The sequence below is a fragment of the Myxine glutinosa genome, chromosome 12 (assembly GCF_964187855.1).
Source record: "Myxine glutinosa chromosome 12, kmMyxGlut1.1, whole genome shotgun sequence".
NCBI lineage: Eukaryota > Metazoa > Chordata > Myxini > Myxiniformes > Myxinidae > Myxine > Myxine glutinosa.
The window spans coordinates 35,094,337-35,121,946 of record NC_136272.1 but is presented as its reverse complement, the minus strand read 5'-3'; the positions used below and the strand labels follow the sequence as shown (position 1 = coordinate 35,121,946).

Below are 27,610 nucleotides of genomic sequence, written 5' to 3'. Positions count from 1 at the left end.
TAACTGGAGTTGGGATGACTGACAAGAGATGAGAGTTGGGATGACCGACTGGAGATGAGAGTTGGGATGACCGACTGGAGATGAGAGTTGGGATGACTTACTAGAGATGAGATGACTGGAGATGAGATGACTGGAGATGATAATTGAGATGACTAACTGGAGTTGGGATGACTGACAAGAGATGAGAGTTGGGATGACCGACTGGAGATGAGAGTTGGGATGACCGACTGGAGATGAGAGTTGGGATGACCGACTGGAGATGAGAGTTGGGATGACCGACTGGAGATGAGAGTTGGGATGACCGACTGGAGATGAGAGTTGGGATGACCGACTGGAGATGAGAGTTGGGATGACCGACTGGAGATGAGAGTTGGGATGACCGACTGGAGATGAGAGTTGGGATGACCGACTGGAGATGAGAGTTGGGATGACCGACTGGAGATGAGAGTTGGGATGACCGACTGGAGATGAGAGTTGGGATGACCGACTGGAGATGAGAGTTGGGATGACCGACTGGAGATGAGAGTTGGGATGACCGACTGGAGATGTGTTGGGATGACCGACTGGAGATGTGTTGGGATGACCGACTGGAGATGAGAGTTGGGATGACCGACTGGAGATGAGAGTTGGGATGACCGACTGGAGATGAGAGTTGGGATGACCGACTGGAGATGAGAGTTGGGATGACCGACTGGAGATGAGTTGGGATGACCGACTGGAGATGAGAGTTGGGATGACCGACTGGAGATGAGTTGGGATGACCGACTGGAGATGAGTTGGGATGACCGACTGCAGATGAGAGTTGTGATGACCGACTGGAGATGAGAGTTGGGATGACCGACTGGAGATGAGAGTTGGGATGACCGACTGGAGATGAGTTGGGATGACCGACTGGAGATGAGAGTTGAGTGCAGCATTACGATCCTGAGAGTAAGAGACGGTCAATCAAGTACCACCACAAAGGATCACCAGTCCCAACTTGGTTCCATCAGATTTTCATCTCTAACCCCAAAGTTAAGCAACACGTTCCTTGAGAACAGTTATATTCTGAGGAAGACTTCAAGGCCACTGTGAAACGCTGGTTAAGTCAGCAGTACACACAATTCTATCGTGACGGCATCACGATACTACTTCAAATATGTGGGCGCAGTGGAGATTATGTTGAGACATAAAGATGCACCATGGTCGAATAAAGATTGTTGTTAGTTTCTGTCTTTGTTTCATTGAAGTATCTTTTCCCGTTTTGGAGAAAGAGAATAAGAGGCATTACTTTTCAACACACCCTCGGACATATACTCCATAGAATAAAGCAGCTAACGAAAGTACGTGTCTCCAGTGACAGGAAAAGCAAGCAAAATTAAGTATGTAAGTAAGTAAATATGTCATTAAAAAAACACCCCAACAGTCCCTAAAAACTATGATAACATCACAATGTGAAGTGTCACCGACTGAAAAGTAAAGTGACTTCTGTTTTCCAAATAGGTTTGGTACAATTAAAAGGAAAATAAGAGACTCACATCCCTGTCGACATTTGTAGCGAAGGTGACGGCCTCCTTCTGTGTACAATTCACCGCCTTCTGTAGTGTGTATATAACCTGGTCGTACGTGTGAACCTCGTCATTGAAGAGCATGCAGCAGTAAGTACCAGAGCAGCTTCTGGACATGGCAAAGGAATCAAGAAAATAGTCAACAAGAATCGCGGCTCAAAATGGATTTGTCAATAAGTCGACTCCTCACGCTCGTTTCTACATCATTCATTGCGATACTGTAAATTATATAAAGGCCATTGGTATATGATACATGGATATAATTAATTACAGAATGTACATATTACTGGTTATTGTGTATTAGATACAAGTGACAGCGATATAGAAAGCAAAATTGAGGATTTGTAACGAGATAGAGAATGTAGAATTTGGTATCTATTCAATCTCAATCTCTCTCCATCTCCCTCTCTCTCTCTAAAAGCAGATTCAGTGTTGCCAAAGCAGCCTCATGGAAAGGATTATACTGGGTGTTTTTTGCATTTCCCTTCCCAGCAGTAGTCAGGATAGGAATTTTGAACCAGGTCGGTGCTGGCAATAACTCGCCTATGCTTGGCAAAAGACACCAATGGGATCTCTAATGTCCACCAATAACCAGTGCAGCGCACCAGTAACCAATAACAATATCAGGATGAGTGTTTATTAGCTGGTTCGAGATTCAAACCAAAGCAAGACAGCTCACAGGGAATGCGCATACTTGCCAGGCTATCCTGCCAGCCCTAGTACTTGTATGATAGTTTGTTACAATTAAGTTTGCTTACAACCAAGCATGTTCATTTTATTATGGTAGAGAATTGTCATATACGTATAACACACTAAGCTCTGTTCAGTCCACAGAACAAATATTTCGTCAGAACAAACTCTCATGAAATGAATACATTTCCAGAAAGAAAGTTGTACACAAGATTTTTCAGAGGCATTGGAAAGGGAGAATTTCTTTTTTCATGCCGGTAGGCCAATAAATCTAAAGTTTCCCTTATTTGTCCAAGTCTCCCTCCCACTTCCCTTATTTGTCCAAGTCTCCCTCCCACTTGCCTTATTTGTCCAAGTCTCCCTCCCACTTCCCTTATTTGTCCAAGTCTCCCTCCCACTTCCCTTATTTGTCCAAATCTCCCTCCCACTTACTTCCCTTATTTGTCCAAGTCAACCTCCCACTTCCCATATTTGTCAAAGTCTCCCTCCCACTTCCCTTATTTGTCAAAGTCTCCCTCCCACTTACTTCCCTTATTTGTCCAAGTCTCCCTCCCACTTCCCTTATTTGTCCAAGTCTCCCTCCCACTTGCCTTATTTGTCCAAGTCTCCCTCCCACTTCCCTTATTTGTCCAAGTCTCCCTCCCACTTCCCTTATTTGTCCAAATCTCCCTCCCACTTACTTCCCTTATTTGTCCAAGTCAACCTCCCACTTCCCATATTTGTCCAAGTCTCCCTCCACTTCAATTGTTTGTCCAAGTCTCCCTCACACTTCCCTCGTTTGTCCAAGTCCTCCTCTATTTTACACTGTCCTGTACTTCAATCCTGCTGTTGATGTTCCCCACTCCCCCCCCCCCCCCCGTTCCTTGTGTTCTGTTGCATCCTGATCCTTTCAGTGTTCTCGCTCTACCATGAGCTTTGACTTTGTATACAAAACAAACAAAAAACAACCATGAATTTAAAAAAAAAGAATTGTATGTATGTATGTATGTATGTATGTATGTATGTATATATGTATATATGTATATATATCATCCTCACATGCATAAAAAACACAAATAAAACATACAAAATCCTCAGCTTGGCAGGCAAGCTATCAACACCCTCCCAAGTCAGGAGGTCACTGGCATAGCAGAGGCAGATGGAAAAAAGCTCCCGAGCACGACATGCTAGATCTGAAGGAAGAAGGCTCACTGGGTCCTGTGAAGGGTGAAAGCATATGAGACAAGTGCATTTGGCTGTCAATAAGTTGTGCATCTATTCTCCTACAACACACAATATAAAGCAAGAGAAACATCGTTAAAATTCGGTGTTACTAAAAAAAATAAAATTAATCCCTCAAAAGTTTCAAAAATAAGCACCCGTTGCAAAATAAATGTTTGTTTGTATTGTTATGTTTATGGGGGGTAGATGAAAGAATACCGTAGGAAAGGTAGAATTGTATAATTAATAGCATGGACCATGTAACGAGCAGAAGAAATCTCGATGTAATAAGAAGAGAGACTGTAACTTAAGGTTGTTTACATGTTCTTCACACGGGTGGTGAAACAGTGCTAACTAGAACGGCACTCAGTAGAGAGCACACCTCCACTTGGTTGGCAAATCATTCAATGGTGAAGAATCACTTAAAAAATTAAATAATTCTCATATCCGAATCCATATTCAGATCTTCACCAAAATAGAATCTATTTGTCCTTGTCAGACACCCAACCAGTCCACCAAGTTTCGTCCAAATCCATCCACAACTTTTTGAGATATCCCGCTATGTATCATTTTTTGTCCAATCTCTCAATGGTGAAGAATCACTTTAAAAATTCTAGTAGCCGGATCCGAATCCAGATCTTCACCAAAATCTAATCATTTCGTCCTTGTCACATACAGTGCATTCAGAAAGTATTCAGACCCCTTCACTTTTTTCACATTTTGTTATGTTGCAGCCTTATGCTGAAATCGTTTAAATTCATTTTTTCCCTCATCAATCTACACTCAATAACCCATAATGACAAAGAGAAAATAGGATTTTAGAAAGTTTTGCAAATTTATTAAAAATAAAAACTGAAATATCACATTGACATAAGTATTCAGACCCTTTGCTATGACACTTTAAATTTTGCTCAGGTGCCTCCCATTTCTCTTGATCATCTTTGAGATGTTTCTACACCTTGAATGGAGTCCACCTGTGGTCAATTCAATTAATTGGACATGATTTGGAAAGGCACACACCTCTCTATATAAGGTCTCACAGCTGACAATGCATATCAGAGCAAAAACCATGCCATTAGGTCGAAGGAACTGCCTGCAGAGCTCAGAGGCAGGATTGTGTCGAGACACAGATCTGGGGAAGCCTACAAAAATATCTCTGCTGCATTGAAGGTTCCCAAGAGCACAGTGGCCTCCATAATTCTTAAATGGAAGAAGTTTGGAACAACCAGGACTCTTCCTAGAGCTGGCCGCCCGGCCAAACTGAGCAATCAGGGGAGAAGGGCCTTGGTAAGAGAGGTGACCATGAACCCGATGGCCACTCTGACTGAGCTCCAGAGATCCTGTGTGGAGATGGGAGAAACTTCCAGGACAACCATCACTGCAACACTCCACCGATCTGGGCTTTATGGCAGAGTGGCCAGACGGAAGCCAAACAGTTCAATCTTGGTTTCATCAGACCACAGAATCTTGTTTCTCACAGTCTGAGAGTCCTTTAGGTGCTTTTTTTTGCAAGCTCCAAGCGGGCTTTCATGTGTCTTTCACTGAGGAGAGGCTTCCGTCTGACCACTCTGCCATAAAGCCCAGATCGGTGGAATGTTGCAGTGATGGTTGTCCTTCGGCTATCTTTCAAGAAACATTTCCCCTCCTGTGCCCCAAGTGTATCAGCTTGGGTTTCACACTCTTCCATTCCCAATGCCATCTCTTCCCGTTTTGAATCAAATTCTGTTGCCCATTCCTGCTGCTCCTGTGCCCCTAGTCCATCATTCCTTTGTTCTTCCTTTTGTGTTTTCATTCCTTCCTTTTCGGCTTTTATTTCTTTACTAGCAGAAGTACCCGGCATTGCCAGGCGGGGGAAGAGGAGGGGAGGGGAACGGGGGGGGAGGGGAGGAGAGGGGGGGGAAGTACCCGGCATTCCGTGTATAAACGTGAGGGAGAAGAGGGGGGAGGGGCAGGGGGAGGGGGAGGGATGGGAGAGGGGTGGGAGGGGGAAGGGGCAGGGGGGATGGGGAGGGGGAGGGGGCGGGGGAGGGGGAGTGGGGAGGGGGAGGAGGAGGGGGAGGGGAAAAGGGGGGGAGAGGGAGAAAAGGGAGGGGAGGGGGCAGGGGAAGGGGGAGGGAAGGTGAGGGGGGAGGGGGAAGGGGGAGGGAAGGGGAGGAAAGGGGAGGGCCAGTCAACAATGACGTTGCAGTTCTCATGGTCGGAGAGCAGCACAACAATCGCGACATCGTCCTGAATCTTCGCAACAGCACGAAGCGGATTTTGGAGACTCACCGATCCTGTGACGCCCTCCAGTACCGGCGTTGCCGGGTGGGGGAAGGGAGACCCGTACATTCCCAACCCGTACATTCGCCCTCTCGACTCAAGCTCACTCGGACAAAAGCCTCGCACAAATTACACCGTGAAGGCCCAATGGCCATGTCTATGCCACAAATCAAGTACGTGAGCGAGTCGGGCGCACTGAATTGAAAATATATAGAACGCTCATACTCCGTGAAAAGTGAAGCCAACTGGCGGCAGGGATGGAATAACTCACATTATTTCAACCTGAGAGGTGTTTCACCTCGCTCCGGTGGATTTACCTGCCAATGCGCTTATTACTTGGATTTGTCCCAATGGAGCAAGGTGATTAAGAGGTCAAAGGATACGAGAGTCAACGACTCTGAAGTTCAGCTACATCTTAGCTCAGCCACAGCTAAATACAACACAAACTATACATGAATAGGCTAACAACGGCACGGTAACTTTTCTTTTTTTTTTTTTTGGGACTTTACTTTAAACACTTATCGCAGACTCATGCGGCACACTCAATTGATTGTGCTTATTCGGAACATCACGTGATCGCTCTGAGCGAATCAGCTCGCTGCTCTGCCACCGGTCAGAATCTATATTGGCGTCACGAACATCATTCGTGATCACGTTATCACGTGATCGTAATCGTTATCAATGAGCGCGAATGAGCGAATCAGCGCGCTGCTCTGCCACCGATTCAGATTCGCTGATAAAAAATATGGATCTAAAGATGAAAGAAAAAAAACCTATGTGGTGTGAATGGCAATGTTCCTCGCTGAAATGTGAAAAAACGCAATCGCTTTTCGCTCTGAAATACGTGCGAACGCGTAACTGAGTTAATGGCGGCAAGGAACATCACGTGATCGCTCTGAGCGAATCAGCGCGCTGCTCTGCCACCGGTCAGATTCGGTGCATAATATTCCTCGCTGAAATGCGCTGAGGTAAAAATATGGAAAAAAAATATTATGAAATAAATTTTTAGGTCGGCCATGTTCTTCCCAGGCTCAATGGCCATGTCTGTGCCAAATATCAAGTATGTGAGCCTCTCCGTTTAGGAGTCTACCAGTAACATTACACACACACACACAAACTGTGTTTTATATATATAGATTCCAGGCATCAATTTTGTTTTCCAATCGTTCACTACGCTCATTCTGAGTATTCGTATCCCCTCTCAATCTATTAATTTGTCCATTCATTTCTCCCAGCCGTTTCCAATTTAATTAATATCCCCTCTTATTTCCCTTATTTCTCCCTTTAATTCTCTTGATGATTGAACCAAGACCGGGTCAGGCATCGCAGCTGTTCCCGGCGTCCCAGGCCCCGACATTACAGGGGAGGGGGGTTCGAACGCTCGGGACGGGGGAAGTTCCACTCCTATCCGCAAACCCCTCTATCTCCGGTTCACTTCCATACTCTTCGGGATCCTCCACCCGCTTGGCCATGCCATTCACGTCCGCCATTACATGCTGGCCGGCGGTTTTTCCCCTCGCGTGTATTTTACCTCAGACAAAGAAAATTTAAATTTTTCGAAAGCGCGATGTTGCGCTTCGCACATCAATCGACTATACAATTGACACCCCGGTACTACGATCGCCTCCCCATCGACGAGAGAAAGACAATCTTTAAAAATTTAGATTCCAAATGCTGAGCGCAATTTGCACCCAGCGGGTGTCCATCTCGCAACCCTCGGACACTGAGTGTCCGTCGAGTTCGAATCCTACACTCCTGACACAATTTGTCCTATCCGTACCGATAAAGACCGGTCTGGGACGGATAGCCGATCGAGCTTAATACTCCGAGGCATTCAGTCAAAATATAGCGGAGAATACACGTGTGGGGGAGGGCGAAGAGCTTACCTGGATGGGCAACGATACTAGGGTTGGTTAGCGCAGGCATGATCGGCCGAATGGCCTCCCCTCCGTCGGAGTTCCATGTGTATCCTTATGTCATCAACCTTGAATCTCAAATTGTGATAAACCTTAGTTGGAGGTGGCCATCTCAATATAATATAATGTCCCCATGCACATCCAGAGTACAACTACCACTTTTTAACTTTAGTCCAGCGGTTTAGGAGTACATAAAATACAAAGACCATACATAAATTGGCCAGGGAGCTTGATTCTATGACGTTTTCATACAGAGATATTATGATACTGCACTGTAAACCGCTGGGACTTGTAATACACTCTCCCACCAGGAGCGGCGCTACAAATTCACAGAGAACTTTCGTTGTCTCCCCCCCTCCCGAACCCCACGACTGAATTGTTTTTAATGCGTAAAACACCTTCCTGGGTACACCCAAAGTACAACCATAAAAATTTTGACCTTTCTGTCCAGCGATATAGGAGTGCATACAACTAAATACCCAAACACACACAAATACGCAAACACACAAACAGCAGCAGAATCAATTTTACTTCCAATCAAAGTATCATTATGAAAACTAAGTTAATGCATAAAGGTCTGACACATCGTCTATATCAGTCAATGCCTGACAACTTTGAGCTATCAGTGTTGAGATGCTATCAGTGTTCAGTTAGCCTGGTGCTGGCTTAGCGGTTAGGGTGCCGGCTTGGGATCCTAGGATCCTGAGTTCAAATCCTGGTCGATCGCTGAATTAATGCCAGGGGGGTTGACTCAGCCTGTCATCCTTCCGAGGTCGGCAAATTGAGTACCAGCTTGCTGGGATGAATGATCCCGGTGTGTACCCCGGTTTAGAATAGGTACACCGTATCCCTGCGCATCGTAAGAAGAGACTAAGGGTTGGCGCCAGGAAGGGCATCCGGCCATAAAAACATTGCCTCAAACAGGGAACCATGATTGTCATGGGGCCCGCAAGGCTAACCCCTGCTCTAGCAGGGAAAATGGCCTTAAAACGATCATTCATTCATTCATAGTGTTGAGATGTTTGTGGGTGCAATCACTCACCAAAGGAAGACCAGGGTCAGAATGTGGCCTGTGTTGCTGGCAATACGGTCCATGTTTCCAAGCCTCGACATCACCACAGTCACAGAAACCTCCACCAGAAGACGTGTTCATCTGTTTTAGGGGGAAAAAATCAGTGCATTTCCTCTTTTTAATTCACATGAAAATTGCGAATATTTCTGATAGCGTTTACAAGTGGGAAAAGGTAAATATCAAATTGCTTTTTATTTTCCTGATGTTCTAATTTGCCAATATAATGGTGATGCAACAAATGCAGAATGCAATTTAAAACATCAATACTATTATGGCATTAATGTAAAAACATAATGGCAGTGCAGCACCTGCTGTGGCTTGTTCGTAACAATAACACAATAAATAGCCCCGAGTAGGCTTTCAATAATCTCTTGAGATTGTAGATCAGACCTCTGCTGATTTTGGAGGGGGGCCCAATGATATGAAATTGAAGAATCTAAGATCGGGCGATCCTGCAAACCATCGAGTAGAAGGGCTGTATCGGGTTTTGGAGCAATTGGTTGGTAAATAAGTGACGAGTAGGGATCCAAAGTTTCAGGGGATAACCCACTCTGGGAGACCCCATGATCCAAAATTGAAAAATCAAAGAACGAGTGATTGTGCAGGCTACTGTCTTGTATTCATGCGTCAAGTTTCAGAACAATCAGCTGGATGATAAGGGAGGATTAGCAAAAAGTTAACTGACAATCGGACGGACATGTGGACATCACGACATTTTATAAGGTCATCTCTTCTTCGAGATGGAGATCACCTAAAATGCATGATGCTATGCCACACAACAGTTGTGTGGCTGGCATAATCCGTAATCTGAAAGTTATAAAATCATATGGTATAATGATTGTACAAGGTAGTCTGAAAGTAGCGTTACCCCTCCCCAGTAAATCATTAGTTCTTAAACTCTTAATATACAGGTTTTATTTTGCAGTACATACTTGTAATAATTAGTCAGTCATTGTATATGTATGTACTCCATCATCCTCCTTAATTATTGTAAGTTCTCCTTTGTGTGGGAAATGTGGAAGAGTGTGTGAATGAATGAATGAATTATCGTTTTAAGGCCATTTTTCCCCGCTAGAGCAGGGGTTAGCCATGCGAGTCCCATGACAATCATGGTTCCCTGTTTGAGGCAATGTTTTTATGGCCGGATGCCCTTCCTGACACCAACCCTTAGTCGCCTCTTACGGTGCGTAGCGGGGAAGAGTGTGTATAAAAGTAGATTTTGTCTTTTCAAATTCTGTTTTCTTTCCTGAAAATCCTAGTAGTGTCCGTCTTATTTATCCAGTGTATTTTTTCGATTTCGAAAATTTCGATGAAATTTTGTCACAATTTGTCACACAATTTCGATGAAACTTGACCACAACCGTAATCACCCATGATGTACCAATGTTTGTTCAAGGCATTAAATTTTTTTGGGTCTTAGGAGGTATATTGGGTTGGGGGAGGGTGGGGTTGCCCCCCAAAATAGGTTTTTTTTTTTTCTTTGTTTGTTTAAAGTTTTATGATTATGTTAGTATGATTCTACATGCTGCCCTGTCTTCTAGCAACCATTGAAATTGGTTTAAAATACCCTTAGTTGGTGCAGTATACTGTTTATTCTACCAGGTGAGCGCCAGAGGTATTGCCCCTATGTTTAATGGTAGAACAGAGTTTCTTAGATCCCATGGGGTACTAAAGTACCATTTAGGTTATTTTTCTTCTTCTTTTACCTGCACTCTCAAGACAATTTCCGAATGTATCAATTGTCTGAAAATGGCAAGGACTTTCGGAATGAAATTTTGCATCAATAATGCAAACAGAAAGTACGCTCGGTTGACCTATTTATTACCCATGACCAAATTTAAGGTCATAACCTAATTATAGACATTTTAACATTTTTCACCATAACTCGACTGAGGATTGTCCGATCAGAACAAAATTGCCCTTCTCTAGATAGCCTACAGCAAAGCACATTGACATCATTCCCCTTCGGATTAAAGGTCGGGGTATTTGGAGTATTGCCTTACGAGTATTAAACCATACGAGCATTACCCCTACGAGTATAAAAACAATAATTTAGGTTTTTCTCCCTTTTTCTGCCTCTGTTCAAGAACTTTCGGAATTAAATTTTGCCTCAATGGTAATACAAAGCATGTTGGGTTAACAATTTTTTACGTTGACCTAATTTAAAGGTCATGACCCAATTATAGACATTTTAACATTCTTCATCACAACTCGACTAAGGTGTGTCCTATGAGAACAAAATTGCCTTCAAGAGATAGCCTAGCCCTAGAGCAAGGCAGATTTAGGCAAAATTTACATCATACCCTCAGGTTAAAGGTCAAGGTGAAATGCCGATCTGAAAAAAAAGATGTTTGACATCGCTCAATTTTGCGAATGTGGATTCTCAAAGACCACTTGGCCTTCCAACATGTTCTTGCATCACACTAGTGGACCCCCACTGAAGTTATGCATCTGATATTTGATTGATGTCCTTGACCTGCTTTTTTCGGATTGTGACTTGATTAACAAATAACACCTTTTTGATCATAACTTGAATAATTTTCCTCTAATAATCAAAATAATTTTAATTATTCTAGCGGAAACCCTTTAGAATAAAGCATAATGAATACGTAAGCAGCAAAAAATATATATAATTGAGTAATACTTCTCAAAACAAAAGAAACATCCACCATAAAAAACCCAATGACAGTTTGTGTGTTTGTACAGATGTCTGTCCCCCTTACATCAGGGTAGGGTTTAAAGGCCAATCTTTTAACATGACTGAGTTCATTACAGTCTATTTTGAGGATTAAACAAACTCGAAAACTGTCACAGTAACAAAAACCTATCACGAACGGACTGCCAGACAACAACCCAAAAACATAATGCAAAGACTTCGTCGGTGAGGCATAATTAAGACAAATTGAAAATTTTAACGACCTCTCATAGATAATATGTAGTTCTGTGATTTTGTGTTGTTACTTGTACGCATAAATTAAGTACTAAAAAGTTTATGGGACTTTTTTTTGGATACAAGATCGAGGCTCGTGTAAGAGCTAACATTAATCACAAAAAAACATAAATTGACACAGAAAAGATACAATGAAGGGAGCAGGAGACAAGATGGGGAGAGAGAAGGAAGCACACAAGTACAACAATAGAGAACAGGGACATCGGGAGATCTGTGGGAGGAGGAGGGGGTAGGGGGAGGGGGCAGGGGAAGAGAGGTGTTGGAGAGGTAAAAACAAATGGACACTGCAAGTCGGGATTTCAAAAAAGTGGATCTGGGGTAAATTAATGGGGATAGAAAGGATCAAGGTGTTGGATGGGGGAAGATAAGAAATGGTGGTGAACAGCTGTTTTAAAGACCTGGAGGGAAGAGTGGGATTGAAGAGAGTGAGGGAGTTTGTTCAAGAGGCGGGAGAAAAGAGGAATGAAAGACTGAAGGTGAGCAGAGTATTGATTTTGGCAGTTTCACCAGAAGAGGGTTGCTGGTAGATCTTGTGCGACCTGTAGGAATATTTGGGGGACAGAGCACAGATAGAGCTGGGGGAGCTAGGCCGGAAAGGAGTCGGTAGAAGACAGAAAGACCACCTACATTCCGGCGGTAAGTGAGTGAAAGGCCTTCAGAGTCAGCTTCACCGTGGGAGATTCCAATGATTCTGAAAGCTTTGGTTTCATCAGCGTGAAGCCGAGCTAGGTGTGAGGAAGGAGCACCAGCCCAGAGGGGAGAGCAGTATTCCATTGAGCTGCGGATGAAAGCCTTGTATGTGGTGAGGAGCTCAAGTGTGCCAAGGAAGGACTTCGCACGACGGAGGATGCCCAGTCGGCGACTAGCTTTGGAGGCCAGCTTGGAAATGTGGTTTTCCCAGGAAAGATCATGGCAGATAGTGAGACCCAAAAGCCTGAGTGACAGAACTTCTTGGAGAGGATTGTTGAGAAAGTAGATAAGAGGGTTGTCCAGTCGGTCTTTTCGGAGACTTAGTAAGAGTGTGAGATTTGTCAGGATTGAAAGACATGTTCCACTTGTTTGCCCAGTCTGTGATTTTGTCCAGGTCTGCAGTGAGTGGGGAGGCTGCAGCCTGCCGATCTGAGGGATGAGGTATGGAGCGGCAGAGAGTGGAGTCATCAGCAAAGAGATAGAGTTAATTTTCCATAGAGTCTGCGAGATCATTGATGAAGACCAGAAAAAGCACAGGTCCCAGAACACTACCTTGAGGAACTCCAGCCTGAACAGGAAGGGGAGATGAGAGAAATCCATTCAGGGCCACAAGTTGGCTGCGACCAGAGAAGAAGTCCGCAAGCCATGCATGGAGATTTCCATGGATACCATAGGAGGAGAGTTTGGTGAGCAGAGCGGGGTGCCAGACCGTATCAAAGGTACGTGATATGTCAAGGGAGACAGCTCTAATTTCCTGTTTGGCATTGAGGACCTCCGTCCATTGTTGACACAGCAGAAGCAGCATGTACAGAGTGGAATGACCTTGTCTGAAACCAAATTGATGATCAGAGATCAAGCCATTGCAGAAGAGGAAGGTTTTGATATCCGAAGCAATGATGGATTCCATGAATTTGCTGATAATTGGGAGCAGACTGATTGGTCTGTAGTTGCAAGGATCTGTTTCTGCACCTTATTGTGTAAAGCGGTAATGTTGGCTGATTTCAAAGCAGATGGCAGATGACCTTGAGCAAAAGAGAGGGTGAAGAGAACAGAGAGCGAGTGGGTGTGAAAGAGCGGCAGAGCAGGATTTTAGGACCCATGGGCTGATGCCGGCTGGTCCAGTTGCAGAATCATAGTGGAGGTTTGACAGAAACTTCTCCACCTTGTCAAAAGAGAAGGACACAGAGTCCATGAGCAGCTGGGTTCGATTGGGTAAGGTGGGTACAGAGAGACGGGTTTGGTACACAAGATTTGGAGGCAAACACAGAGTTGAGGCATTCAGCTTTTTCACGTGCGTAGTCAGCTGTGTAGCCATTTAAGGTAAGGGAGGTAAGGGAGGAGATGGAGGGGGAACAAAGACCAGAAACAGATTTGACCAGACGCCACCAGGATTTGTAGGAGGGAGACAGGTTTGAGAGTTCAGTCTTGAGAGTAGAGAGATAGTGTTTCCTGGCTCTCCTGAGGGTGGACACACACTTGTTCCGGGCTTTGTGAAAGGAAATGAGATTGCCTTCAGTTGGATTTGCCTTCCATGAGGAGAAGGCAAGTTGTTTCAGGGAAACTGCCTCTCCACAAGATTCAGTGTACCATGGACGGGAGGAAGGCTGTGACAACTGAAGAAGAAATGGGATAAATCTGTGCATGAGAGAGAGCAGTTTACTTTGGAAGAATTCCCAGGATGAGTTGATGTCAGAGGCAGCAGAGATGGGAGACCAGTCCAGATGATTGATGGCTGCTTGAAGACCATGCCAGTTGGCGTGAGTGAAATGCCAGACTCGTCGGCACTGAGAATGGCCAGAGAGATGTTCACTTTAACAAGCAAATGATCAGATGAACCGATTGGAGCAGAAGAAGAGTAGCAGACATTTGCAGGGAAGTTTGTCATAACCAAGTCTAGAAGAGAAGATGCTCCGTTGACTGAGATCCGGGTCGGGAAATTTACAGATTGTGTCAGTCCCAGGTGGTCGCAGAAGTCCTTTGCTGAGGTGCAATAGCTGGTGAGAGAGGTACTCACACCCAGCCAGCTGGAATGATGACAGTTGAAATCACCACATATGAGGAAGAGAGAGTTGGGATTAGTCGAAAGAAGTTGATCCATAGTTATCAGACAGCGAGATGTAGATGGAGTCATCACTGTTCGGTGGACGGTACAACACACATATGAACAAAAGGTGGGAGCGGAGGGGAAGTCGTAGCCAGAGGTACTCCTGGGGGTGGGGTGGAGAGAAGGCAGTGCAAGGAGAGTGAGGAAGAGAGTATTTGATAAAGATAGCAATCCCACCTCCAGGACGAGGCTCAGGTCTATCATACCGGAGGAGGGAGTAACCAGGGAGATATATTAAGGAATCAGAGACATCTTGAAGGAGGAAAGTTTATGTTAAGCAGATCAAGTCTGGTTTGTCAGAAGCAACCTGTATGGAGAGATCAGTCAGGTTTTAGCGAAGGCCCTGGATGTTTGAGGTCCATACCGTTAAGGAAGAGGAAGGGGGAGCACCGGATACATGACAGGGGAGGGGAAGGGTAGGGAAAGATGAGGAAGAGGAAGAGGAGGTCGAGAGAGCTGTTGATGGTGTGTCGGGGATTTCAGAAGTGCTCGGAGAAAGGGAAGGATTAGGAGGACAAAATATTTGATGTTGATTGGATGAGGCACGGTGAGGTGTTGTTTGAGGGGGGGGGCAGAGCGAGGAAGAACGTTGGAGGAGATGGAGGTAAGAGTTGGAAGGGAGGGGAAGTGGGGAGGAGGACACTTTGAGGAGGGGTGAGAGGGGAGAATTGGAGAAAAATGGAGGGTGGGGAGATTTGAAGGGGAGGGGGAGGAGGTTTTGAAGGGGAGAGGCGAGGGGGAATTAAGAGGGGAGGAGCGAGGGGGAAAATTTAGGAGGAGAGGAGCGAGGGGGAAATTTAGGAAGGGAGGAGTGAGGAGGAAATTTAGGAGGGGAGAAACGAGGAGGAGTTTGGGAGGGGAGGGGTGAGGGGGAGATTTGAAGCGGAGGGGTTCGGGGGAGTTCAGGAGGTGAGTGGTGAGCGGTGAGTTTGGGAGGGGAGGGGTGAGGGGGCGTTTAGGAGGGGAGGGGCAAGGGGAGAGTTTGGAAGGAGAGGGGTGATGGGGGGTGGCTTAGGAGGGGAGGGGAAAGGGGGGAGATTTGAATAGGAGGGGAAAGGGGGAAGTTTTGGAGGGCAGGGGTGAGTTGGGATTTTAGAAAGTGTTGCACGATTAATGGAACACGAACATTTATTGCAAAATTAGTTTCTTGTGATTTTTGATTCAGAGATCCGTTTTAAAACGTTGGAGGAGGGGTGGAATACAGGTGAGTTTAGTGAATGTAGAAACGAAGAACTGTAAGAGATTGAATTTGAATTGAAGAGATTTGGTGAGCAAATCAAAGACAACCTTTTAACGAAGAAGAATAAAAGTGTTATAATGTACAACAGAATACAACACTTCAGGGGAAAGTTTCAACATTTTTAAAACAAAACCATGAAAACTATCTGGGGAAATTCCCTGAATGAGGGCATGAAAGGTTCCTTAGGGGGATTAAGGATTCCAGAACAGGTTCAGAAGCAGGAACAGAAGAATAGGAGATCGACAGCCAGGTGAGCAGAGAACAAAGTTTGAGGCAAACACAGAGTTGAGGCATTCAGCTTTTTCACGTGCGTAGTCAGCTGTGTAGCCATTTAAGGTAAGGGAGGAGATGGAGGGGGAACAAAGACCAGAAACAGATTTGACCAGATGCCACCAGGATTTGTAGGAGGGAGACAGGTTTGAGAGTTCAGTCTTGAGAGTAGAGAGATAGTGTTTCCTGGCTCTCCTGAGGGTGGACACACAGTTGTTCCGGGCTTTGTGAAAGGAAATGAGATTGCCTTCAGTTGGATTTGCCTTCCATGAGGAGAAGGCAAGTTGTTTCAGGGAAACTGCCTCTCCACAAGATTCAGTGTACCATGGACGGGAGGAAGGCTGTGACAACTGAAGAAGAAATGGGATAAATCTGTGCATGAGAGAGAGCAGTTTACTTTGGAAGAATTCCCAGGATGAGGGGGAAGGGTCCAGGGAGAGAGGTGTATAAACAATTGTTAGTACGGGTGAAGGGGCCTACTTTTTAAATTATTCGTTAATTGTTTTTTTGTTTTTTTTAAGGTTAGGTGAAAGTGGATCAGAGAAAAGAGAAAAGTTGAAGGAGTATGGTTTTTTCCACCTGTGGAATCAACTTCCACATTCTCTTCAATCTCATTTTTCCCTGCAGGTCCTCAAGATAGCTGATCAACACCATCTCAGATCATCCCCCATCCAAAACCATAATATTTTCTACCCCTGTTAACTCCAGCAACCCCAAGCCAACCTACTTTGAAATTTCCAGTTTTCTCTTCCTGAGTTTCCTTCTGTATCCATCTTGTCCACCCAGTGCATCCTTGCCTACCCCCCCCCCCCCCCCCCCATTCCTCTCCACACCCAATGTTTGTCCAATTCTCCCTATATGTTATCCTTCAATCCTGCTGTTGGAGTTAACCTTCTCTTTCTATTTTTTGTTCCTTTTGTCCTGTTGTGTCCTGCAATCTGTCCAGTGTTCTAGCTCTTCTACGAGTCTTGACTTTGTATACAAACAAAATTGTATCGACGGGAATTTACGATGGTCGATTCTGCACACGATACCGGTCGGTGTATGCTGCTAAGGGCTAGTAGTAACCCAATCATTTCCCCAAGATGCTCTTCATATCTGAGATGTTAACAACCCATCATTTGTTTTCAAGGCAAAATAATGAGTCTTCCATGCTGCAGAGGTCTGGAACAGGTATCAAACAATAAAGTCCCCAAGGAAGCTGTGCTGTACTTCACAGCAATGGAAAATAAACCTGCAGTACAATAAATAGAAAAGGTTAGGAGGTATGTTTAGCCATTTGCATAAACTAGACAATGCCGGAATCAGTTACCCGGTATCGATGTGTCTTGTGGATGCTTTGTTGAAAACAGTCCATGCAAAGCACGCACGTAGGATCCACAGCACATTCCCTGTTGTAAAGAGAAAAACATAAAAAGCCTCAAAAATTATACCACACCTTTTTGTATACAAGGTCAACGCTCGTGGAAGAGCTAGAATACTGAACGGATCAAGACACAACAGAAGAAAAAGGAACAGTATAGATATGGAGGAAATACTAACAGCAGGGCTAAAGGGCGAGATGGAGGGAGACTTGGACAACCTAGAACAGCACTTAGTAGAGCATATACATCTGCCAGGATAAACAGTTTACGTTGTGTATCGCACTGATAGGCCTGATCTGGAACCGGAACGGCTTGTTCTCGTCACATAAGCAACTCATCCACCTGGTTTTGTTACAACTTATCCACAGCTTTTTGAAATTTTGTGTTATATATTGTTTTAGGCCCTATCTCTTAATGATGAAGAATCACTTTAAAAAATTCTGGTATCTGGATCTTCACTGAAATCGAATCGTTTGTTCCTGGTGTTACGTGGTCCTCCCGGTGACTACCTGGTCTCGGTGACCCCCGGACCGTGAGAGGAACTCCGCCAGAAAGATCTATTATTTCGGCGCTTTCGTAACGCAATCAATATTAATTCCAATCAATAAGAAACCCCACACCAAGGCTCCGGAATAATCAATGATATATTCCCCGAGCAATCAACAACCATCCACAATCAGCAATCAATAGTACAACGATGTAAACTCGTCTATAATATTAATAACTCTAAGATGGCCATCTTATACATTCCTCACGTGAGCCCCACTCCCGACTCCCTCCGTGGTCAATGTCTCTCACAATGTCTCCGTACTCCTGTAGTTCGATCTCCGCACGTGGGTGGTTGAACGGACCCTTCCTGACGTGCTTTCACCGGGCACGTCCCATACCGGGAACAACGGCTGCAGCGCGCACCTCCTGGCCAAGCAAAGCGGGTAATGTAAAGCAGGCAAAGCAACACGCGGCTTGCCCAGCGCGCGCGGCCCTAGGTGCGACCCGTACGCGGCCTTGTAGACGGCGAGGCGAACTGTGCCAGCTGCTTGGTTCCGTGCACGAACCCACAGTGACTTGACGTGTCAAAGGGTAGTTACACGTCCCGGTAACTCCTCTCGCCAGACGGGCTTTGAAACGCCGATTCTCTGACGTTGCTCAATCGATACCGCTCGCGTCCGAGCTTGGCGAGGAAGAAGAAGAATCGTCGCGTCTCCAGGACCTCGTGTCTTTTCTTCTTCCGTTTCCGGTCTCCTTTTTCTCAGAAGGGCTCCTGACCCTTTAATCACAACAACCTTTAATCGACTACACATTGATAAGCAAAGCCCGGAATAGTAATTCACATAAATATGTAACACTGGTCACATACACAACCTCCACCAAATATCATGCAGATTAGTCCAAATCTTTGTGAGAGACAGACGGGGTGAAAATATCCTTAGTCTACCTTCGGTGGCAGAGGTAATAATGTGTGTGTGGGGGGGGGGGGGGGGCAGGTATAGCGGGGGTTAGCCGTGCGGGCCCCATGACAATCATGGTTCCCTGTTTGAGGCAATGTTTTTATGGCCGGATGCCCTTCCTGATGACGCCAACCCTTGGCCACCTCCTACGATGCGCAGGGATACGGTGTACCTATTCTAAATTGGGGTACACACCATGATCATTCATCCCAGCAAGCTGGTACTCAATTTGCCGGCCTCGGAAGGATGACAGGCTGAGTCAACCCTCCTAGCGTTAATTCAGCGATCGACCGGGATTCGAACTCAGGATCCTAGGATCCCAAGCCGGCACCCTAACCGCTAAGCCAACACCAGGCTTACCAACACCAGGCAACACCAACACCACAAGATGGATATATTTTATTAAAATCTTATCTATATAATCTGTACATAATTGCCCTTGTTTTTTTTTTTTTCAGGAAAAAGTATCGAATCATCACAGTGCCCCTGGGTTGGATTTATGTTTTCCTTGTTGCCACCCCCCCCCCCCCCCCCCACCCCCTCTCATCCTCATAACTGCCTTGGTGCCTCCGAAAACATCTGTCCAATGATGGCAAAATGGCCTTGCCCTTAGTGGCAATAACTTAATGCCCTGACCCCAACATAATTTTGTTTTAAAGTCCATTTGTCAAGTTAGCCGGGGCTATACATGCACGCTTCTCGCAGTGCCACAGAATGAGCTACCTGCTAATGCAACCAACCTTCTGTTGTTAATACAGTGAAATGTCAAAAAAGAAGTTGCATACAGAAGCTGAATAACAAGCATTGTCAAGATATGGATTAGTACGTCATACAAAAAAATAACTTATACAAGAAAAATATCAAATACAGTACCACCAAAACTGCTCTTCCAAATACATCCGACTTCTACGAAGCATAGAGATGCCAGGACAATGATGATAAACATACCGGCAAGAGTACGTCGGTTCTCCCATATGAAAAACATGGCCGCAGAGTTGAGGTGGTTGGCTGCTCTGTGAAAGGTGTGACAAGACAGTCTCCGGGTCTTCAGCACACAGAAACCATCCTAAAGGCTCAAGCAGCAGGTGTTGATACAGGAATTCCTCATTTTTTGATTTCCCAATACTGGCAGCAGTCGGTGCAGTGCTGCTGGTGCTGAGGGCATTTGAGACACATGGCACATATTTAGAAAAGTGGTTGGAGATGGCAGAGCAGAGGTCAGGTTCATCCGTCCAGGCCTGCGGGGTGGAATGGATTGAGGAACAGAGGAGAGAAAAATAATCATGACAAAGTGGGACGATAATTGGAAGGAATTTTAAATGTAGCTGGAAAAAGGAATGGGGAAGGAGGAAGATGATAAATTTCACCGCCTACGCGTGTCCCCCAACTCAATTCATTTTTGGATGGTTCAGATAACTTGCACCATATGCATCAAGAAAAGTATATGAAGAAGAAGATAAAATAAAGATAAATCAATAAGAAGAAGAAGAAGAGGCAGAGTAGCTGTGAGCAGGAGAATGTCTGGCTGGGAAGATGGAAGTAGTGGGATACCTCAGGGATCAGTTCTAGGACCATTATAAATTATTTATTTTTTGTATACCGAGTCAGGATTGTGGAAGAGCTGGAACACTGAACAGATCAGGACGCAACAGAACAAAACCAACAGTAAGGAGAGGGGGGAAACACCAATTGCAGAGTTGAAGGACAAAATAGAGGGAGACTTGGACAAATAACGGGTGTGTGGGAGGAATGAGGGATAGGGAGGATGCACAAGGTGGACAGGGTGGGTACAGACCTAGGCGGTAGAAGACAGAGAGACCACCAATCTGTCTGCGATGGGAATGTGATAAGCCCTTGAGGGCCTTGGTTTCTACAGCGTCAAACTGAGCAATCATCTGGACTGGTCTCCCATCTCTACCACCTCTGACATCAACTCATCCTGGGAATTCTTCCAAAGTAAATTGCTCTCTCTCATGCACAGATTTATCCCATCTCGTCTTCAGTTGTCATACCCTTCCTCCCGTCCATGGTACACGGAATCTTGTGGTGAGGCTGTTGCCCAGAAACAACTTGCCTTCGTCTCCTGGAAAGCAAATCCAACGGAAGGAAATCTCATTTCCTTTCACAAAGCCCGAAACAAGTGTGTGTCCACCCTCAGGAGAGCCAGGAAACAATATCTCTCCGTTCTCAAGACCGAACTCTCTTATCTGTCTCCCTCTTCCAAATCCTGGTGGCGTCTGGTCAAATCTGTTTCTGGTGTTTGTTCCCCCTCCATCCCCTCCCTTATCTCAAACGGCTACACAGCTGACTCCGCACGTGAAAAAGCTGAATGCCTCAACTCTGTGTTTGCCTCTAAATCTTGTGTCCCAAACCCATCCCTCTCTGTACCTACCATACCCAGTCGTACCCTGCTGCTCCTGGACTCCGTGTCCTTTCCTCCTGACAAGGTGGAAAAGTTTCTGTCAACCCTCGACTCTGATTCTGCAACTGGACCCGACGGCATCAGCCCACGGGTCCTAAAATCCTGCTCTGCTGCTCTATCTCACCCTCTCTCTGTTCTCTTCACCCTCTCTTTTGCTCAAGGTCAACTGCCATCTGCTTGGAAATCAGCCAACATCACCGCTTTGCACAAAAAAGGTGCAAAAACAGATCCTAGCAACTACAGACCAATCAGCCTTCTCCCAATTATCAGCAAAGTCATGGAATCCATCATTGCTTCGGATATGAAATCTTTCCTCTTCTCCAATGGCTTGATCTCTGATCATCAATTTGGTTTCAGACCAGGTCACTCTACTCTGGACATGCTGCTTCTGCTGTCTCAACAATGGATGGAGGTCCTCAATGCCAAACAGGAAATTAGAGCTGTCTCCCTCGACATATCACGTGCCTTCGACACGGTCTGGCACCCCGCTCTGCTCACCAAACTCTCCTCCTTTGGTATCCATGGAAATCTCCACGCATGGCTGGCGGACTTCCTCTCGAGTCGTCGTCAACGTGTGGCCCTGAATGGGTTTCTCTCATCTCCTCTTCCTGTTCAGGCTGGAGTTCCCCAAGGCAGTGTTCTGGGCCCCGTGCTTTTTCTGGTCTTCATCAATGATCTCTCTGACTCTCTCGAAAATCCTCTCTATCTCTTTGCTGATGACTCCACTCTCTGCCACTCCATTCCTCTTCCCTCAGATCGGCAGTCTGCTGCCTCCTCACTCTCTGAAGACCTGCACAAAATCACAGACTGGTCAAACAAGTGGAACATGTCTTTCAATCCTGACAAATCTCACACTCTTACTATGTCTCTCCGAAAAGATCGACTGGACAACCCTCCCATCTACTTTCTCAACAATCCTCTCCAAGAAGTTCTGTCGCTCAAGATTTTGGGTCTCACTATCTGCCATGATCTTTCTTGGGAAAACCACATTTCCAAGCTGGCCTCCAAAGCCAGTCGCCGACTGGGCATCCTCCGTCGTGCGAAGTCCTTCCTCGGCACACCTGAGCTCCTCACCACATACAAGGCTTTCATCCGCAGCTCAATGGAATACTGTTCTCCCCTATGGGCCGGTGCTCCTGCCTCACACCTAGCTCGGCTTCACGCTGTTGAAACCAAAGCTTTCAGAATTATTGGAATCTCCCGCGATGAAGCTATCTCTGAGGGCCTTTCACTCACTCACCGCAGGCAGGTAGGTGGTCTTTCTGTCTTCTACCGACTCCTCTCCGGCCTTGCACCCCTAGCTCTCTCTGTGCTCTGTCCCCCAAATATTCCTACAGGTCGCACAAGATCTGCCAGCAACCCTCTGATGGTTAAACTGCCGAAATCTCGGCTCTCTGCTCACCTTCACTCTTTCATTCCTCTTTTCTCCCGCCTCTGGAACAAACTCCCTCACTCCCTTCAATCCCACTCCTCCCTCCAGGTCTTTAAAACAGCTGTTCACCACCATCTCTTATCTTCCCCCATCCAAAACCTTGATCTTTTCTACCCCCGCTAATTCACCCCAGATCCACCTTGTTTGAAATTCCAACTTCTTTCCTGGAAGTCCTGGCAGTGTCCATATGTTTTATACCTCTCCCACCGCCCCCTTCCCATGCCCCCCCCCCCCCCCCCCCAAAGCCCTCGCCCTCTCTCAGATCTCTCGATGTCTCCATGTCTCTCGGTCCCTGCTCTCAAATGTTGTGTTTGTGTCCTTCCCCCTCTCTCCCCATCTTGTCTACCGCTCCCGATGTTATATGTTTTATGTGTCGGTTTGTCTTTCTGTGTGATTAATGTTCGCTCTTTCACGAGCCTCGATCGTGTATACAAAAAAAAAAAAAAAAAAAAAAAAAAAAAGGTTTGAGGCAGGGGTGCCAGTCCAGAGGGGAGAGCAGTACCCCATCAAGCTGTGGATTAAGGCGTTAGTGGATAGGAGTTCTGGCGTGTCAAGGGAGGACTTTGTAAGACGCAGGTTGCCCAGTCGGTGAACGACGTTGGACGTCAACTTGGAAATGAGGTTTGCCCAAGAAAGATCATGGCTGACAGTGAAACCCAGGAGTTTGAGTGACTGAACTTCGTCAAGAGGATTGTTAAGAAAATAGATGGGAGGGTTTCGGAGAGACAGTGAGAATGAGAGAATTGTCGGGATTGAAAGACGTATCCCCTCTGGGCTGGTGCTCCTGCCTCACACCTTGCTCGGCTTCACGCTGTTGAGGCCAAAGCTTTCAGAATCATTGGAATCTCCTGCGATGTAGTCAACTCCGAGGGCCTTTCACTCACTCACCGCAGGCAGGTTGGTGGTCTTTCTGTCTTCTACCGACTCCTCTCCGGCCTTGCTCCCCCAGCTCTCTCTGTGCTCTGTCCCCCCAATATTCCTTCAGGTCACACAAGATCTGCCTGCAACCCTCTTATGATTAAACTGCCAAAGTCTAGGCTCTCTGCTCACCTTCACTCTTTCATTCCCCTTTTCTCCCACCTCTGGAACAAACTCCCCCACTCCCTTCAATCCCACTCCTCCCTCCAGGTCTTTAAAACAGCTGTTCACCACCATCTCTTATCTTCCCCCATCGAAAACCTTGATCTTTTCTACCCCCGGTAATTCACCCCAGAGTCCTTGCAGTGTTCATATGTTTTATTCCTCTCCCACCTCCCCCCAAGTCCTCCCGATGTCCCTGCTCTCAAATGTTGTGTTTGTGTCCTTCCCCCTCTCTCCCCATCTTGTCTGCCGCTCCCCTTGTTTTTTGTGTGTCGGTTTGTCTTTTTGTGTGATTAATGTTAGCTCTTTCACGAGCCTCCATCTTGTATACAAAAAAGAAAAAAAAAAGAAAAAGTGTTTGACCAGCTTGTGATTCGATCAAGGTCTGAAGAGAGGGAAGCGGCTGCTGCCTGCCTGTCTGAAGAATGAGGAATGTCACGACGGAGGGTGGAATCATAGCAAATAGAAAAGGGATTTTTAGTCCGAGAGATCGTTGATGAAGATTAGGAGTTGTTGTTCTCTTCTTCTTCACCTTCTTCTTCTTCTTCTTGTGTATGACAAATGGCAGCTCACAGATCTAAGGCAAAACTTGGAAAGCTAAGTCACAGCACCTTCTGTTGTTAGGTGGATTACCCTAAATCCTTCATCAAATTTCCACAGGTGACACATTCACAATGTGATGAAAAGTCTGATTTGGATGACCACAGTCACGTGCTGTGCCGTCTTTGAAATTCCATTTGTGGAGGTGGTGTGATGTCCTTACATGGGAGATTGCGGATCCTGCTGAGCACAGACCACTGTTTCTGGAGGTCGAAACATGGAGGTTCTTCTGCAGGATCACTCAACAGTTCTTTGTGAGCAATATTGTTGTCTGTCCAGAGATCGTGTCACTTATGTTTAAACCCATATCACTCAAAACGTTTTGCAGAGCCCCAGAAAGGTTTGCGTGACTTGTCGCATATTTGGTAGATTCTGCAGGTCTTCATGGATTGGAGGGCCGAGTTGGCTTTGATGCGATCAAACTGTGTCAGCATTCTTGCCTTCCAGCCCAAATCAGGGGCTGGGATGTTCGACAGGACTGGGAGCCAATGCACGGGTGTTAATTTCAGCGTACCGCTTAGGTACCAGAACAATGCGTTGCGGAACTCCAGCCTTGACAGGAAGAGGAGATCAAAGGATCCCATTGAGAACCACATGTTGGCTACGAGAGTAGAGGAAGTCAGTAACAGATTTGACCAACACATGGAAAATTCCCGAACCGGACTTGATAAATAGGAGGCAGTCATAACACTTTGAGAGAGTTGATTTGTTTGTTTCTCGTGCATCATATAATATGTATTAGAAAACTGAAATTTCTTGGCTTGCTGCACATCCAGGTGTTCATGCGCACTGCACTTTCAGCCGCCATAAAGGTCTCGCAATTCAAAATTTACATCAAAGATCTCGACAGTGGGGTTTAAAGGCAACTTTCCAAATTTTCAGGTGACACCAAACTTGGAGGTAAGGCAGACAGCAGAGAATGGGGTGATCAGATTCAGGAAAGTCGGGATACTTATCAAGATTGAGCAAAAGATTGGTAAATGAAGTTTAGCTTATTATGAGATGTGAGGTGCTGGGGTTGGGTAAGAATAATGAAATTATGGACTACATAATGTAAGGGGTGGTCTTGAAGTGAGTGATATAGGATCTGGGGGTGGTAATAGATACCTGGGGGAAGCAGGCAGCACAGTACCAGACAGGTATAGGTAAACCTAACAGGGTTTTAGATTGTATTCGTGGGGAGATAAATTATAAATCGAAGGAGGTAGTGTTAATACTGCATAAAGGGGTTTCAGTACCCATGATACAGTGCGTGGGCACCATACTGGTTGGTAAGCCAAACAACACCTAACAAGGCAAAGGAATTTGCATAACCTTAAATTGCAGTGTCAGAATAACCAGATAAACATTCCAGATTGTAAAATGACTAATGCTGTCATTGTCAGGAAGTAAATACAACCAACATGGTAGTGTGCACGGCATTATGGGATAACTCTGAAAATCCAGTGTCCTCAAAAAGGAATAAAGTGAGGCCTTTTCTACAATATATCTAGAATATCTGCACGTACACAAGATGTGTTGTGATTGTGTCTGTCAAAAAATCTCGACAAAGGCCGGCCGGTTGTCCTGCTATTGTTTGTTCACTCCCCCCAGCCACCAAAAATATTGTGTGTGTGTGTGTGTGTGTGTGTGTGTGTGTGTCAATGTGTGTGTGTGTGTGTGTGTGTGTCAATGTGTGTGTGTGTGTCAATGTGTGTGTGTGTCAATGTGTGTGTGCGTGTCAGTGTGTGTGTGGGTGCGTGCGTGTCACAGTGTGTGTGTGTGCATGTCAGTGTCAATGTGTGTGTGCGTGTCAGTGTGCGTGTCAGTGTGTGTGTGTCAATGTGTGTGTGCGTGTCTGTGTGTGTGTGTGTGTGTGTGTGTGTGTGTGTGTGTGTGTGTGTGTGTGTGTGTGTGTGTGTGTGTGTGTGTGTGTAACCCCTGGCTGATGATGTCCCTGTGCCCACCCCACGGCCACTGTTCTCCTCTGCCCCATTAATTATATTTGATGTGGTGTTGATATAGCGCAGGTATGGTGGATCAATGGCTTGAAGAAGAGTCAAGGAAGGACCAAATGGAAAGGAAAAAGAAGTGAAGTGAAGAGGAAGAAGGAAAGAATGAGGAGGAAGAGGAAGACAACACGTGATTCGTCTCCACACCGGCTTCCGTAAGCACGACTCCACAAAGCCTATCCAGTATCTGACCATCACAAAATACTTCAAAAATATATTCTTTCTAGTACTTCTCCAGTCTTTGACTTACCGCCGCCACATCCTTGGCGCTGAAATCAACACAACGATTGACCTCATCCGGCATTAGAAACAGAGCCGCCGCCATAATCCTGACGTCACTCGTACTGCGCGTATACCATCATCAGACGCCGGACGTTTAAACGACGACGCCTAAATCATTCTTCCTTTCCACGCGAATCACGTATCCTTAGAAGATGTCCTATCTTCATGGATGCGAGAGAAACTGCAGTTATTTATCTTGTCCTTTATGCTTTAGAGCCGACCTCGATGTTCCTTGTTCCGTTTTGTCGAGATCACTTCAGATGTTTAATTATTCATAAAAGTCACGTGACTCACTTCGGTTTCCGGGAAGAAAAAAACACTGTGATGGTTGTGGTTTTTCGATAAGGGAGGAAGGAGCTTGTGCTTTATATTGAGAATGATCGAATTTAGAGTGATCTATTTATTACGTACTCACAGGTGGAGGCGAGAGGAGGTGATATGCGAACGATTGACGAAGGGGAATGAAGTCCGAAGGATTAAGTGCATCCACGGAATCATGGTTGTCGATAAAAATACAATTTATATTTATCACGTATCGTGATCAAGCTTTACTAGTGTTGTATTTGTAAAAACTGTCTTCACATGGCTACTAGAGCCTGAGGTAATAAGGAGAGCGTTAAGTTCGATAGATTGGGTCAGGCTAATCGGAGGGTAACTAAGCAATCAGCATGAGAAAGGTGGCTAACACAAGAAAAATGTTCACATTATGATACAAGCATGAAACTGGGCAGTGATGTTCTTATAAAGATACTCCTTAAATCCACTCGATTAGTCAACATGTACATTCAACATGGCGTCCAATGTTTTCAAAATGGCCGCCAAATTGCTAAAAAGACCCATAAGCTTTAAGATTGAATTCAGGATGTACGAGTATCAATACAAAATCACAGAACTACATACCAGGGCTGGTTCTCTGACTCTCCGGGCACGGCAGCTTCCTCCACCAGAAGAAGTTAGCTTGCAGTGATTAATTCGGTGAATTCCGTCTCAACTTCGGATATTTCCGGCCGTGAAAAACTATCCGTATTTCTAAACTAAATATGTAAACCG

General features: G+C 45.6%; 1 protein-coding gene across 1 annotated transcript in view; it reads right to left on the bottom strand.

Annotated features, from left to right (window-relative positions):
- UBR2 (ubiquitin protein ligase E3 component n-recognin 2) overlaps positions 1-26,852 on the bottom strand; it is a 327,955-nt gene extending 301,103 nt beyond the window's left edge. The window contains exons 1-6 of the mRNA XM_078766741.1: positions 26,529-26,852; positions 19,702-19,991; positions 17,254-17,332; positions 8,658-8,768; positions 3,304-3,434; positions 1,518-1,656 (exon numbers count right to left, since the gene is read on the bottom strand). Coding sequence (XP_078622867.1) covers positions 1,518-1,656; positions 3,304-3,434; positions 8,658-8,768; positions 17,254-17,332; positions 19,702-19,991; positions 26,529-26,603 — 825 coding nt within the window. The 5' untranslated portion in view covers positions 26,604-26,852. The remainder of the gene's footprint in view (positions 1-1,517; positions 1,657-3,303; positions 3,435-8,657; positions 8,769-17,253; positions 17,333-19,701; positions 19,992-26,528) is intronic.
- Between the last annotated feature and the right edge of the window lie 758 nt (positions 26,853-27,610).